This window comes from Spermophilus citellus (genome assembly GCF_964194105.1).
Source record: "Spermophilus citellus genome assembly, chromosome: 17".
Lineage (NCBI taxonomy): Eukaryota > Metazoa > Chordata > Mammalia > Rodentia > Sciuridae > Spermophilus > Spermophilus citellus.
Genome location: NC_138199.1, coordinates 12,745,308 through 12,758,425, shown reverse-complemented (window position 1 = coordinate 12,758,425; position 13,118 = coordinate 12,745,308). Strand labels below are relative to the sequence as shown.

Here is a 13,118-nt window from a genome sequence, read left to right as displayed (position 1 = left end):
CTCCTTCTCTTTCCATATCCATCTCCAGTGTCTGCTCTGCGTGGCTTTTGTGTCTCAGGCGTAGCATCCCCTCAGCACAGGGTCTGAGCCTTACCCCACCTGCCCCTCCTCCTCACATCTGCTTGCTGGGCTGCCCAGAACAGAGCTCCAGCCCAGCTGCCCACAAAAAATACCTCAAGGCATAGCAAACACTCCACAGAGGGGAGCCAGCTGGTATGATCTGAATTGGGAAGTGGTCTCCCCACAGGTGACACCTCTCCCCCACCCCAACATCTCTATTGCCCATTTCAAAATAAGAAAGAGTCATAGATCTTTGGTATCAATCAAAGACCCTGCCAAGGCATATACATTTTGTCCAAATTACAGAAGGGAAGAAACACTTGGCTTCCTGGTAAGAGAACTCCAGTCACCAGCAAGAGGCCCAAAGAGGTCCAGATCTGTTTGTTTTGAGGAGAAGTGGGAGGAGAAAATGAAAGAGAGAGACTTTAAAGTGGTTTGTTGATTTAGGGTATCTCAGAAAGTTATGTTGGAAGACTATTTATAATTTGCCTGAGTGCCTCTCCAGGACCAAGGCCTCCTTTGAGGCCTTCCTGATTTCTTATTACATATGCAAGTATCTACAATAAAGTGAGGCCCATCTTATGGGTAGATTTTGGGGATGGCCAACCCTAGCTGGTACCTGCTCTGCTCAAATGTTGGAGGAAGATAGACCAGTGGGGTTTTGGGGAAACAGACAGACCAGCTGATTGGTTGGGAGACAGAGATCAGCTGATTGGCTGGAAGACATATAGATCAGCTGATTGGTTGGGAGACAGATTAGCTGATTGGTTGGGAGGCAGACAGATCAGCTGATTGGTTAGGAGGCAGACAGATCAGCTGATTGGCCAGGGTAAGACAGACCAGCCGATTGGTTGGAAAAAGAAGTCATGAACCCTTCCAAAGGAATTTACAAACAAAGCTTCAGTTTTGAGCTTTTTAGGGTCCATGAGTTGGGGGATAAGATTTGATACTTCAATCCTGAGTGTGTTTAATGCCAATTAAATGCTGCCAGGGCTAAATAGGACTTGGAATGTGTGTACATTTTAATGGAAAAATAGAAATGGGATTACAGCATACATAGTATTGGGGGGTCTGCTTTTATTCTCAACAAGTTAGTCAACATCTTTTGACCTAAAGAACTGTTTCTACAGTATTGTTTTTAATAATTGAATAGCATTCCACTGAATGACTTTGCCACAGTATACTGAACTATGTTGGATATTTTAAATGTTCTGGCATTGGTTGATAATTAGGAGGAAAGAACATCCTTGTAGCTGAATCTTTGCACAGCCATAGTTACTTATCAGGATCGACTTAGAGGTGTGGAACTGCAGAACAAAAGGGTCTTCTGCTGTTTAGCCAACTCTGCCCCAATTTTCCTCAACATCCCTGATATTTTCATTCATTCTTCTTCTTTTGTTTTTGCCAATTGGGTGGCAAAAAGAAAGCATTCATTCTTTAGTTTTGCATTTGCTTTATTACTAATGAAAATGAATATTGGGGGGCATTGCTCAGTCATTCATGGTTCTTTTTGGATGTAATTGAATCATGTGCTTATTTCTATTTCCCTTGGTGTGGCTATTTTTAAATATCATGGGTTTGATATATTCATTTTGTTCACAATTGTTTTAGCTTGTTATTTATGTTTCATTATTATAGGGGTTTTAAAGCCACATAAAGGCTTTAAATTTCATGCTTTCAAAGCTTTATGATTTGAAAAATCTTTTCTTCTTTAACATTGGTGATTGATCCCAGGGCCTTATGCATGCTAGGCAAGCACCCTACCACTGAACCATACCCATAGCCCCCAAACCTTTGTAAATCTTTATCACTTTTTAAAATCATTTATTTATTTATTTATTTTTATGTGGTTCTGAGGATCGAACCCAGTGCCTCACACGTGCTAGACAAGCACTCTGCCACTAAGCCACAACCCCAGTCCTCTTTATCACTTTTGCGTTGGGGATGTGTTTGATAACTCTTCTCCAGTCCAGAGTGATGTAATTTATTTTCTTCTACTGCTTTCCTGACCTTGTTTCCCACACTTAAACCTTTCATCTATCTGCAGGTTGTTTTATTTGAGATGGGAATCCATTTGGGTATTTTTTGGTGTGTCTTTTTTTTTTTTTTGAGATGAAGTTCTAACTTTTATGAACTGTCAATTATCCTGATACCACTTATTAAATGTCTGAACTCTTTCATCACTGATTGGCAGATGCTGTTTTGTCATATAATAAATTTTTAATATTCTGTTTCTAGATATTATATTTTGTTCCATTAATCTATCTATTCTTATACCAATAGGTGCTAATTTAATTACCATAGCTCTATACTACCTTCAGAGACCTAGTAAGGGAAATATCTCATTTTTTAAAATATATATTTTTAGTTGTAGATGGATACAATACCTTTATTTTATTTGTTTATTTTATGTGCTGCTGAGGATCAAACCCAGTGCCTCACATGTGCTAGGCAAGCACACTACCACTGAGCCACATTTTTATTCTCTTTTTAAAAAAATATTTATTTTTTAGTTGTAGTTGGACACAATACCCTTATTTTATTTATTTATTTTTATGTGGTGCTGAGGATCAAACCCAGGGTCTTGCACATGCTAGGCAAGTGCTCCACCACTGAGCTACAACCCCAGCCCTCATTTTTATTCTCTTTTAAAAGAATATGTTATTTATATATATATATATATATATATATCATGGTAACTGCACAAATAAATGCTATTTCTTTTTTTTTTTTAAGAGAGAGTGAGAGAGGAGAGAGAGAGAGAGAGAGAATTTTTAATATTTATTCTTTAGTTCTCGGCGGACACAACATCTTTGTTGGTATGTGGTGCTGAGGATCGAACCCGGGCCGCACGCATGCCAGGCGAGCGCGCTACCGCTTGAGCCACTTCCCCAGCCCTGCTATTTCTTTCAAATAGACTCAATTTGTTAAATTTTAAAAAGATCTGGTTGGTATTTTGATTAGAATTGCATTTATTTTTCTAACACTTGTTATTAAAATATTGATTCAATCCAGCAATATGTCTCTTCAATTATTTATCTTCAGTATAGTTTGTTTTCTCTATGTAGCTTACTCATATTTTTATTTTTTTCATGATTTTAATTGCTGTTATGCTTTTCTCTCTATTACATATCCTTATCTGTTGATACCAATATATGGGAAAGCACTTGAGCTACTTGTTTTCTAGTTCTGACAGTATTCATTCTGGTGATTCTCTTAGACTTCTCTTGTTTGAACTCTAAATCATTAAAATGTTATCTTCTCTTGATGAGGAAATATCTTTATTTCTGTCTTTTTTTGCATATGCAAAATAACTGTAAGCAAAAAGAGAGGCAACTGAGTTTAAAGGAAGTGCCTCTGGTACTTAACCTTGGGCTGTTGCCATATTTAAAATACTTCCATGGAAATAGTTTCCATATATTGAGAGGTTTTGAATATCTGGACTGCATGTTGAATTCTACCAAATGTTTCAGAGACATCTATTGAGATGTTATGCGACTCTGTTCCTTGGAATATCACTGTGAGGAATGATAATATAGGGCTACCATATCGTATTTGATGTTTTCTCTTGCTCTATCATAGTTTTCTTAGACTTCATTTGTATGTCTATAATAGTATTTTCAATTTCTGAAGAATCCATCCTTTTCAGACTCCATATGTAAAAACCCGGACAGTACCAAGTCCTCATGCACACTTGCATAGTGACCATCAGCCTGTCCTTTCCCATTACCAACCGTTCTCCCATGTTAACTGTTAACTCACACTGTTAACCCACATATGCCAATTTGTTCCTGGGGCAAAGAGAACAAGTCAGGATCTCTAGTCAATATTCTGGGGACTTCTCTGGTTGACCTGAGCAAACCTGGAAATCCCTTTGCTACCTGGAGCAGAGGCACAGGTGAAGTGCTGGGGTCTTCTTGTCCTGAACACTTGCTCCAGCTTCCCCTAAAGATTTCTCCTCGGGTTTCCTTCCACACTTACTGCTTTAGCTTGTGCAGACTCAGGCACCTGATATTGTGTTTACCATGAAGGTTTTGACCAGGGCATGGGCAGAGGTGAACTAAAGGTTAAAAGAACATTTCAGAAGAGCTAGAAGCTTCCTGACCGCACAAGCCCTGCTCCTTGTGCTCAACACTCACCTGGGGCCTTGAGTTCAGCATCGATGAAGGTAAGCAGTTCCTGGCAGATGCTGCAGTAAGGAACAGGCCAGGTCAGGAACCGGTGATAGGTTCTGGCTGCCTTCAGAAGGAGATCTGAGTCTGGTGGGAAGTGTGGTGTCTAGGACAGACAAGGGGTAGCAAGAGAGATGCAGGTGAGAAAAAAAAAAAAACTCACTGATATTCCAGGACAGCTTCTTCTCCCTTTCTGGAATGTTCTACAAACGATGATCATTTCCAGAGAGCAGTGTGTTGCAGAACAAGATTAGGAAGAACGAGAAATGAGTTACAGGGAGTGAGTCACAGATGGGCAAGATGGCACCCAGGGCCTTGTTTTGACCAGACACAGTTTACCCAAACTTGAGAGAGCCTCTCTGCAAAGTTGTCACCTCAAGGTCATTGCACCCTGTGCATGGTTGCCACTTATTTTGGAGAAGGATCTTCCATCCTGTAGTTAAACATCCTCACTACAGGCAAGTGTTTATGCTTTGGGTAGAATGAATCCCTGTACACGGTCTTTTCGGTCACCAGTCTGGTGAATATGAGAGATGATCACACTGGGTGAAAGTGACCACTGGGGTCAAAATTGAGGTGGACACAAAAATCTCTCCATGGAATCCCTCTTGTGGTTGATGAATACACTGTCACAGCAGTTCCTCTATGGAAGCCCAGAGATGCCAGGCACAATAATAGCTACAAGGAATTACTAGAGGCCCCTCAAGATGGCAGCTCTAAAGACATCAGAAGGTCAAACTCTATCTCAAGATAAAAACCTAGAGTTTCTCTCTCTGTTGATCCTCAGAAGAGTGAGCACTGTGTCCCGGACAGAAGTTGCTCATCCTTCTCCTCCCTTCTCCTCTCCTCCCTCTCCTGCTTGGGCCCATGTGAACTTACACAGAGGACAGTGGAATAGAAGAGTAGAGCCAGTGGGGTGAGGAGGTCATAGGTACCCTGCTCTTGGACCTGTGGAGAGGATGGAGAGGTCAAATGCAGCATTCTCATGGCCCATTCTGGAACTCACAGGGGTTGGAGGCACAGTAAACTCCCCCACTCTCTCTTCTGTGCTGGATGAAATTTAGACTTTTCCTTCTCTTTACTCTGGATAGATGATGCATCTGCCACAACTCCTATTCAATCCCTTCTACCAAACTCTCCCCTGTTCCTACAGGAGTGTTGGTCCTCTTTATTTGGGTTTATAAGTCCAGCACCTCAGAGGCAATTTAGTGCTTAGGCTGGCTTGCTTGGGATCACAGTATGAAAAGCACCAGGTAATGGTAATGCCAGAATGGTAACCTTAGATGTCTTGATAAATGAAGACTTTCTTTTTTATAGAGGGAGCCAACTGAAGAAAAATCACATGTTTTCCAGACTCAATCATTCACTAAAAAAAAAAAATAAAATTTATAAAAAGAGAATTCTTTATAAAAGAGCCAGAATCCTCCTTTGGGATTCACAGATGTTCTGGAAGCCTAGTCCAGCTCAGCCCAGCATGCATTCCTTGGTCATAAAAGCCATGAACTGTCAAAGGAGGCCTCGGTTTCCCTTCCCAATTGGTCTTCTCTTTCTTCTCTTCTATGTCTTTGTTCTTATGGGTTCTTTTGAGAAAAGGGATTGGGTTAAGCTTCCTCCCTCCTTGCTAGTCTATTGCTGGACTTACAAGCAATGTCAGTCCCAAGAGGCTTCAGCTCAGGTCTCTGGATCCCCTGTTCACACTAGAGAGAACACACCCCTTTCCAGATACCCTCAATGCATCAGCATCCAGACATAAGATTTCTCAATTCTACCACGCCAAACCCAGAGGTCTGCCTTTGAGGGTGCTAGGGGACACCCTCACCTCTCGGGTTTTCTGCAGGATCTGCTCCAGGAGGATGAGGAAGTGGCCCGGGTCCCTGCTGACCAGCTCCTGTAGGCTCCAGCAATTCAGACACAGCCCCGCTAGAAAGGGAGTAAAAAGAGGCAAGTGATCAGCTCAGGTCTCTTCTGGCCACCCTCAGTCAGGAGCTATCAAGAGGGGGGATCTATACTGGGACATTCTTCTCTTGGGGATGGCACTGGAACATTCCTTTCTAAAGTGAGACAGCCTTAGCTGAACCAATGTGCTCCCCTACCCCATCGAGATATGATGACCCATTTCCTATTCCTGCACAAGAGGCTCAAGAGCGCAGATTGGAGACATGGGCTGGGATCCCCTTAGAGGCCAATGGACTTGAGGTCACTCTGCCCCTGCACCTCTGGGGAGCACTGGTACTCTCATCTCCCCTGCTTTCCTGCAATGTGTGCTGGTGCTGATGAGACCCAAGGAAGTTAGGTCAGAGCTAAGAAACTGTGGAATAGATAGAGGAGCCACAGCCAGCTCCACCCTAAGACCCAAGAAGGTATCTGTGACAATCATGGAGTTTCCCTGAACTGCCTGGTAATGGAACCCAGGAAGGGGAAGCTAAATTCACTTATAGCTCAAAAGCTATAATGAGCACTTTGTTGCTATAACTTCCTCAGACTTTCTTAGTTGGTTTGTCTCTGTTTCCCTGAAGTCAACAAGGGTAAACCCCTAAAAATTAAAAGGTGTGGTCACAGGAATTAAGGGAGGTTATATGTCAGGGGTTGGGGAAAAGGAGATTAGGAAGGGTAGATGTGTATTGACAGTACATTTCATGGAATTTTAACTCCATGTCTCCTTATGTGCATGGACTCTTTCCAAAGGCCAGGAGATCCCTAAACACAGGTTTTCATGGAACTTGCCAAAGTCAGATCTTTTCACATTCTTTGACTTAACAATGCTCCTCAACTCTGCAAACTTAGGCCCCATCAAAACTTGGGCAGTAGGCAAGAAGGGAAGTTTTTATTTTATTGACCACCTACTATGTGCCAATATGATGCTACTTTGCCTTTGCATATATTATCTCCTTTGAATGTCCCAAGCACCCTTCAGAAATGTGAGTCCTGTTATCATCATTCCCATTTTACAGACAAGATAAGTGGAGTCCTGAAAGGACAGGTAGCTTGCACAAGGATGTACAGCCAATTAAAGACAGTTTTAATGCATATCTGTCTAATTCTGAAGGCCAGGGATAGCTCCATGGAGGTGACATTTGAGTTGAGACGTGCATGAGAAGGAGCCAGCTATGCACATTCTTAGGGAAGAATTCCAGGCAGCAGGTGCCAAGGTCCTGAAATGGGAAGAAACCAGGTATGTTTAAGAACCAGCAGGGATCTGTCTCATAGAGTAGGTAGAGAGGCAAGCAGACACAGATGTGAAAAATCTTCACTAGAATAAGGAATTCTTACAACTAGGCACCAACCACAGAGATACACGTGCCCCAGCCTGCAGATTCCCCAGTTCTCAGTCCTGAGAATCAGGGAGCATAGAGGCCCCTGATCCTTGAAGCTCTGCTGAGTTTCTCCCTCGTTCTACAGGCTGGAGGAGGGTAGGGCTGTGGAAGGAACTAGAAACAAGTGACCAGGAGAATCTGGGGGAGAACTGCCTATGAATTCCTGGCTGCTCTTTTGGAATCAGTAGCTGGGGTGGTTCTAAGCGATTCCAAACCTGTGCTTCTAGCACATGCTGAGGAAATGAGATAGCATCTGAGTAGGATGAGGAAGCATCAAGGGAGAAAGGAGACAGAGCTGCATGCTGTGGCTCCTGCCCAGGTGAAGTCTAGGGATTTGCTCAAGTCACACAGGATCTGAACAGAATCCGAGGCAGCTCAGTGGGAGAGCGCTTGCCCAGCCCAGATGAGGCTCTGAGTGTGAACCAGAATCTGCCAGCTTCCATGCTTGGCCCAGGGCCCAACACCGCCTCTGAGGCCCCCTTGGGTCCTCAGAACACCTCCCCAGCTCCCTCAGCCCTACCTGACCAGGAAGTGGTGCTGCGGCCCAGGCTGAGTCCATGCAGGCAACGCTCCAGGGCATGCTGGATGCGGTCCTCTGTGCATGTCGTGGCCCCTGGCTGCATCCTGAGTCATTGCCTGTATGGGGAAACAGATGCCAGGTCAGCCTGTTGAGCCCCCCTCTCAGAGAATACGAGGCTGGTCCCTGAGTCCAGCAGGGCAGCACCCGGCCCAGGAGGGTACTCCAAGTCCAGTGCGATCAGCCCACTGTAGCTCGGGTACTGTGGGCACAGCTCTAGAGGCCTTAGTGCGGCCTCCAGGGCAGAAACAGTGCCATCAAAACTTGGGTAGTAGGCAAGAAGGGAAATTTTTATTTTATTGACCACCTACTATGTGCCAATATGATGCTACTTTGCCTTTGCATATATTTTTTCCTTTGTTCCAAGCTCCCTTCAGAAATGTGAGTCCTGTTATCATCACTCCCATTTTAACAGACAAGACAAGTGGAGTCCTGAAAGGATCGGCCACATCTGAGCAGCAGGAGCAGCCACCCTGTGACCGAAGAGCACAGAGGCATAGGAAGTGAAAGGCCAAGTACCCAGGGAATGCCCACACCATGGCCAGACCCTAGAGGTAGGGGGTGCAGACCCTAGGGCAGGAGGATCTCAACAAGAAAATCCAAATCACTTGGGGGAGATTTTCTGAATTTCCAGGCCTGAATCCCCCCAGTCCTTCAGGGATGGGCGTCATAGGATCTCCTTCCACATGTGGGGTGTCAGGGCGGGGAGTGTCCTCATACAAATCCCCATTCCCGTCCTGCCAACCTCGGCACGGGTCACGGGCACCTGGGTCCTCTCTGCTCTCACCTTGTGTTTAGACATTTTTTCTTTCCTTTCTCTGAGGCTTCGTGATGTCACCAGCTATCCAAAGTCCTTGCCTAGTCCACCTTCCTTATTCTCCTGGGAATGCTCTGGTGGAAGGCAACGGAGGAGGGGACTTCAGGGGTTTTAGTATCGTATGGGGAACGCAGGGCCTCCAGCAGGGTCAGCCCAGCCAGCGTCTTGGATTCTGGCGAGGGTTCTCCGAATCCCTCAGAGGACATGACGTGCATTTTGACGCCGTATTAATTCAGGCTCTGGTATCCTGCAGGCCTGGACTCCAATCTGGACTCTGATGTTGGCTGGTCGTGAGATTTGGGGCAAATTCGTTAACGCTTTCCAAACCTCAGTTTGCTTATCTATCAAATGGGGATGATGATGATGATGATGGTGCCAATCTCTCAGGGCTGTTGGGAAACTAAATGTCACAGTGGATGTCATGAGCTCCCACTGCATCAGGCTCTCATGCTATATATAGTTCTTTGCAGGGGTTGTCCCCGTGCCTGGGAATTTCATTGCATTCAGCTCTTTTGGGTAGATTTTCTCACTGGCCGGTCAGGCCATTTCGTGGGGAAGCAGAGGAAGTGGCAGGCCCGTTCTGTGGATCTGGGGACTGACCAGGAAACCAGAAGAGGAAGCTTAGAGCCCAGATCTGAGCCATGCAAATGACATGCAAAGAGATGCAAGCTCTTAATTCAGGTCTCGTTGCAGGACCGCAGCGTTCCGATCATGGAGTCACCTCATAGGCAAATCTTTCTACTTCTCTAGCCTGGTGGGAACCACATGCCCAGGAAACAAATATGCCCTATTGTGAGGTGTCGAGCATCACTTCCTTGATGTCCCCAGGGGGCTACGCATTATGAAATGCGGATGGTACAGTGATGGACACATAGAGCCATTCTGTCATTTATTTCTTGACCAACTACTATGTGCCAGGGATACAGCAGTGAACAGAGAGGCCTAGACATTCTGTTTTGACATAGACATTCACAGTTAAACAAAGAAAGAGGAGACCCCGTAGCACAGTGAAACAGGCTCTGAAGAAAAGATATTTCTGGAAGGAGGCCAGATGAGAAGGCCACTACTGGTTCTTGTGGGTCTTGGAAGAGGGACACGTTTGCTTCTGGGGAAAATGAGGGGAAGAGTATTCCAGAAAGAGGAGATAGCATATGTCAAGATCTGGGTGCAGGGATCAGCGTGCCAAGGACCTAGATCCAGGAGCAAAGAGGCTGGGGTGCTGGGCTGGCCTCCGACACAGGCTGAACTTCCAGGTCTCTGAAATTCCAAGTCCCTAAACTTCTAGGTCCTGTACCTCTGCTGACAGCCAGAGTGGGAAGGGGTTCCTTCAAGGCCAAGGTATCAGCTGGACTTCTGTCTTCCCAAATTGTGGCTGAGGTCCCACTCCAAGGACAAAGGTGCTATCTGCCCAACATTCCAAAGTCCTCAGAGGCATAGTGGACTGTGGGGATGGGGGATGTAATCACCCTAGTGGGCTTGAAGGGGGGTGTTAGTCCAGAATCAACAAAGAGACACCTGTATCCTGTCATTATGAGATTAGGAAGATTAAAAACAGGGTTGTCCGCCACCTTGGAAGACCCTCCTTTATCCCCCCCAGAGCCAAGAGCCAGGGAGTGGGGGCTTTAAGAGAATCCCTTACACAGACTGGGCTGCCCACCATGTGAGGGCATGGCTCTTCAGATCAATATCTACTTAGCAAATTTGCTCACCAGCTCCTATGCTACCTGGAGAATGGGCAACTTGTATATCCACTGTAGGGCAAGTCAAAGATGTGAATTCCTCATCATTGTGCAGGAGTGAGTACCAGGGGAAAAAAAAAAAAGGTGCGTTTGAACAGTCAGAGGCTGAAGCTGGATCCCCTTTGTGGGGTGCTGGTGGAGCGAAAGGATCAGGAGAGCAATTAGTAGCACAGAGAAGTTAAACAACTTGCTTGAGGTCACACAACCAGGAGGTGGATAAAGCCAAGACCCAAACCCAGGGATCTGGGTTCTTCCAGTACATGGTAACGCTGCGTTGCAACCGTCACGGTCCACTATCCCTCAGCGCAGTCAGATACAGTTATTAGAAAAACAAAAGCAATTCCCAAATTGTCCCAAGACAGCCTCAGGCCCTTTTGCACCCCAACTCAATGACTATGAGTTTGCTTTAAGAGGTTCAGAATCGCAGGATGCAGTGGAGCAACCTGTAATCCCAGCTACCCTGCAGGCTAGGGTAGGAGGATCACAAGTTCAAGGCCAGCCTCAGCCATTTTAGCAAGACCTTAAGCAATTTAGTGAGGCCCTGTCTCAAAATAAAAACTAAAAATAAAAAGGACTGGGAATAGAGCTCAGGGGTCAAGTGCCACTGGGTTCTATCACTGGTATCCTCCCTCCCACCTCAAAAAAAAAAAAAAAAGAGGTTTAGAATCTGCCAGGCATGGTGGCACAAGCCTGTAATCCCAACTATACAGGAGGCTGAAGCAGGAGGATGGCAAGTTCAAGGCCAGCCTGTGCAAGTTAGCAATACCCATCTCAAAATAGAAAGGGCTACAGAGTAGCTCAGTGGTAGGGCATTCCTGGGTTCAAGCCTCAGTAAAATAAAATAAAATAAATAAATAAATAAATAAAATGCAGACGCTCAGTTGCTGGGATCAGGAACCCCACTGTGTCTGTCTACACCAGCTGCTGAGCTCAGCTCCTGAGAGAGACCCAGAGCTCACAAGTGTGAGCCAGAGAGCAAACACCCAGCAGACCGTGGTGGCATGAAGGAAGGGCCCTGGTGTCTCTATCCTGGAGCATGGGGCTGAACTGTGTGAGCTGGGTGTCAAGTCATCCTCCACCCAACCCCTCACGTGATGGACATGCCACAAGGCAGGCAGGCATGAGTCACCTGTTGTGTCCCACATTGTCACGATGCAAATTTGAGACACAAATGACACTACTTCTGCCACACCCCGTCCTTAAGGGCACCAGAACACACTGTCCTAGAGCTGCTGCTAGCACCAGTCCTAGAGGACAACAGCTACCCGCCCCCCCCCCCAGGGCCCTCTCTGACACCTGCTGGCCCAGCCTCCCTCCTGTCCCACGTAATGGGGAAAAAAAATCAAGACCTCCTCTGTAGAAGAGCTGGATACCCTCAGGACCCTGGGCAAAAAGTTCCTGAAGTGCCAGCCTCCCTGGCATCTTGGGGCCATCAAGAGCTTGACCAAAATGCTCAGGGTCAGGACTTGCTGGTGCTCTGAGCTTGGGGAGCCCAGTTGAGGGACCTCTCGGCTGAGCTGTGGCCTGGCCCTTGGCACACTCATTTCCTCCTGGTGAGTCAGTCAGTCATCACTCATTCCTTGTGACCCGTCCCCTCTGGCTTTGGGGAGGAAGTGACAAGGGAGGATGGACATGGGATCCCCTCTCTTCAGGATGAAGCCTCTTTTCAAAAATTTTGACAAGCAAGGCCTGGCCTGGCCTTGGCATCCCACTCCCACCCCCACCCACCTCTTTGAAGAGGAGCCCCTCTCTCCCATTGTGAAATTCCAGCTGCTGCCGGGAATGGCCCCCAGCACCACCTCCAGGGGCAGTGTTGAAACATTGAACAACGGGGCCTGCCCCACATTCAAGTTCCTCTTCTGAGCCAGCACAGAGGACTCGGAGTCCTCCTTACTGGGGACCCTGAAGAGGGCAGATAGACTTGGCATTGGGGGTGGGTTGGCAGCTCTGCTTCTCCCGCCTCTTCACGTGTTGACACAACTCCACGAGGTAGGCCCAAGGCTGGTCAGAGGGGTGGGCTCTGGGTCTACTTCCTGTGGTAGCCCCCATGAGGCAAAGAGGAGGGCTTCTCTTTTTTTTTGGGGGGGGGCGTCTTCTCAAAGTGCTAAAGAGGAGAAATTGGACCGTCGACATCTCCTAGGGAAGGAGGAATTTCTGGCTAGCACCTCCCACTGCTTTCTTGGTGTTCTGGAACATTCCAGGTTCATGTTTTACAGCTCTAGTTCCCCCAGGGAGCAGGGGACCAAAATGGATCTATCTATATATATAAAAAAAATTAATGGTATTATGAATGAGGTCTGTAATCACATTGAAAGAGATAGGGAAGAAAATGACTGACCTAAGTGACCTCAGTGTGGTTAGGGTTTGGAGATGCGGTGACCCCCAAAGCGCCTGCTCACGCAGGAATAGGCAGAAGGAAAAAAATGATTAGATTCTGAG

General features: G+C 46.3%; 1 protein-coding gene across 2 annotated transcripts in view; it reads right to left on the bottom strand.

The window, feature by feature from the left end:
* The window catches only part of PIK3R5 (phosphoinositide-3-kinase regulatory subunit 5), a 78,782-nt gene that overhangs the window by 18,712 nt on the left and 46,952 nt on the right, over positions 1–13,118 (bottom strand). For both annotated transcript variants that reach the window (XM_081271815.1, XM_081271814.1), the window contains exons 2-5: positions 8,067–8,182; positions 6,052–6,152; positions 5,112–5,180; positions 4,200–4,338 (exon numbers count right to left, since the gene is read on the bottom strand). In XM_081271815.1, coding sequence (XP_081127941.1) covers positions 4,200–4,338; positions 5,112–5,180; positions 6,052–6,152; positions 8,067–8,169 — 412 coding nt within the window. In that variant the 5' untranslated portion in view covers positions 8,170–8,182. The remainder of the gene's footprint in view (positions 1–4,199; positions 4,339–5,111; positions 5,181–6,051; positions 6,153–8,066; positions 8,183–13,118) is intronic.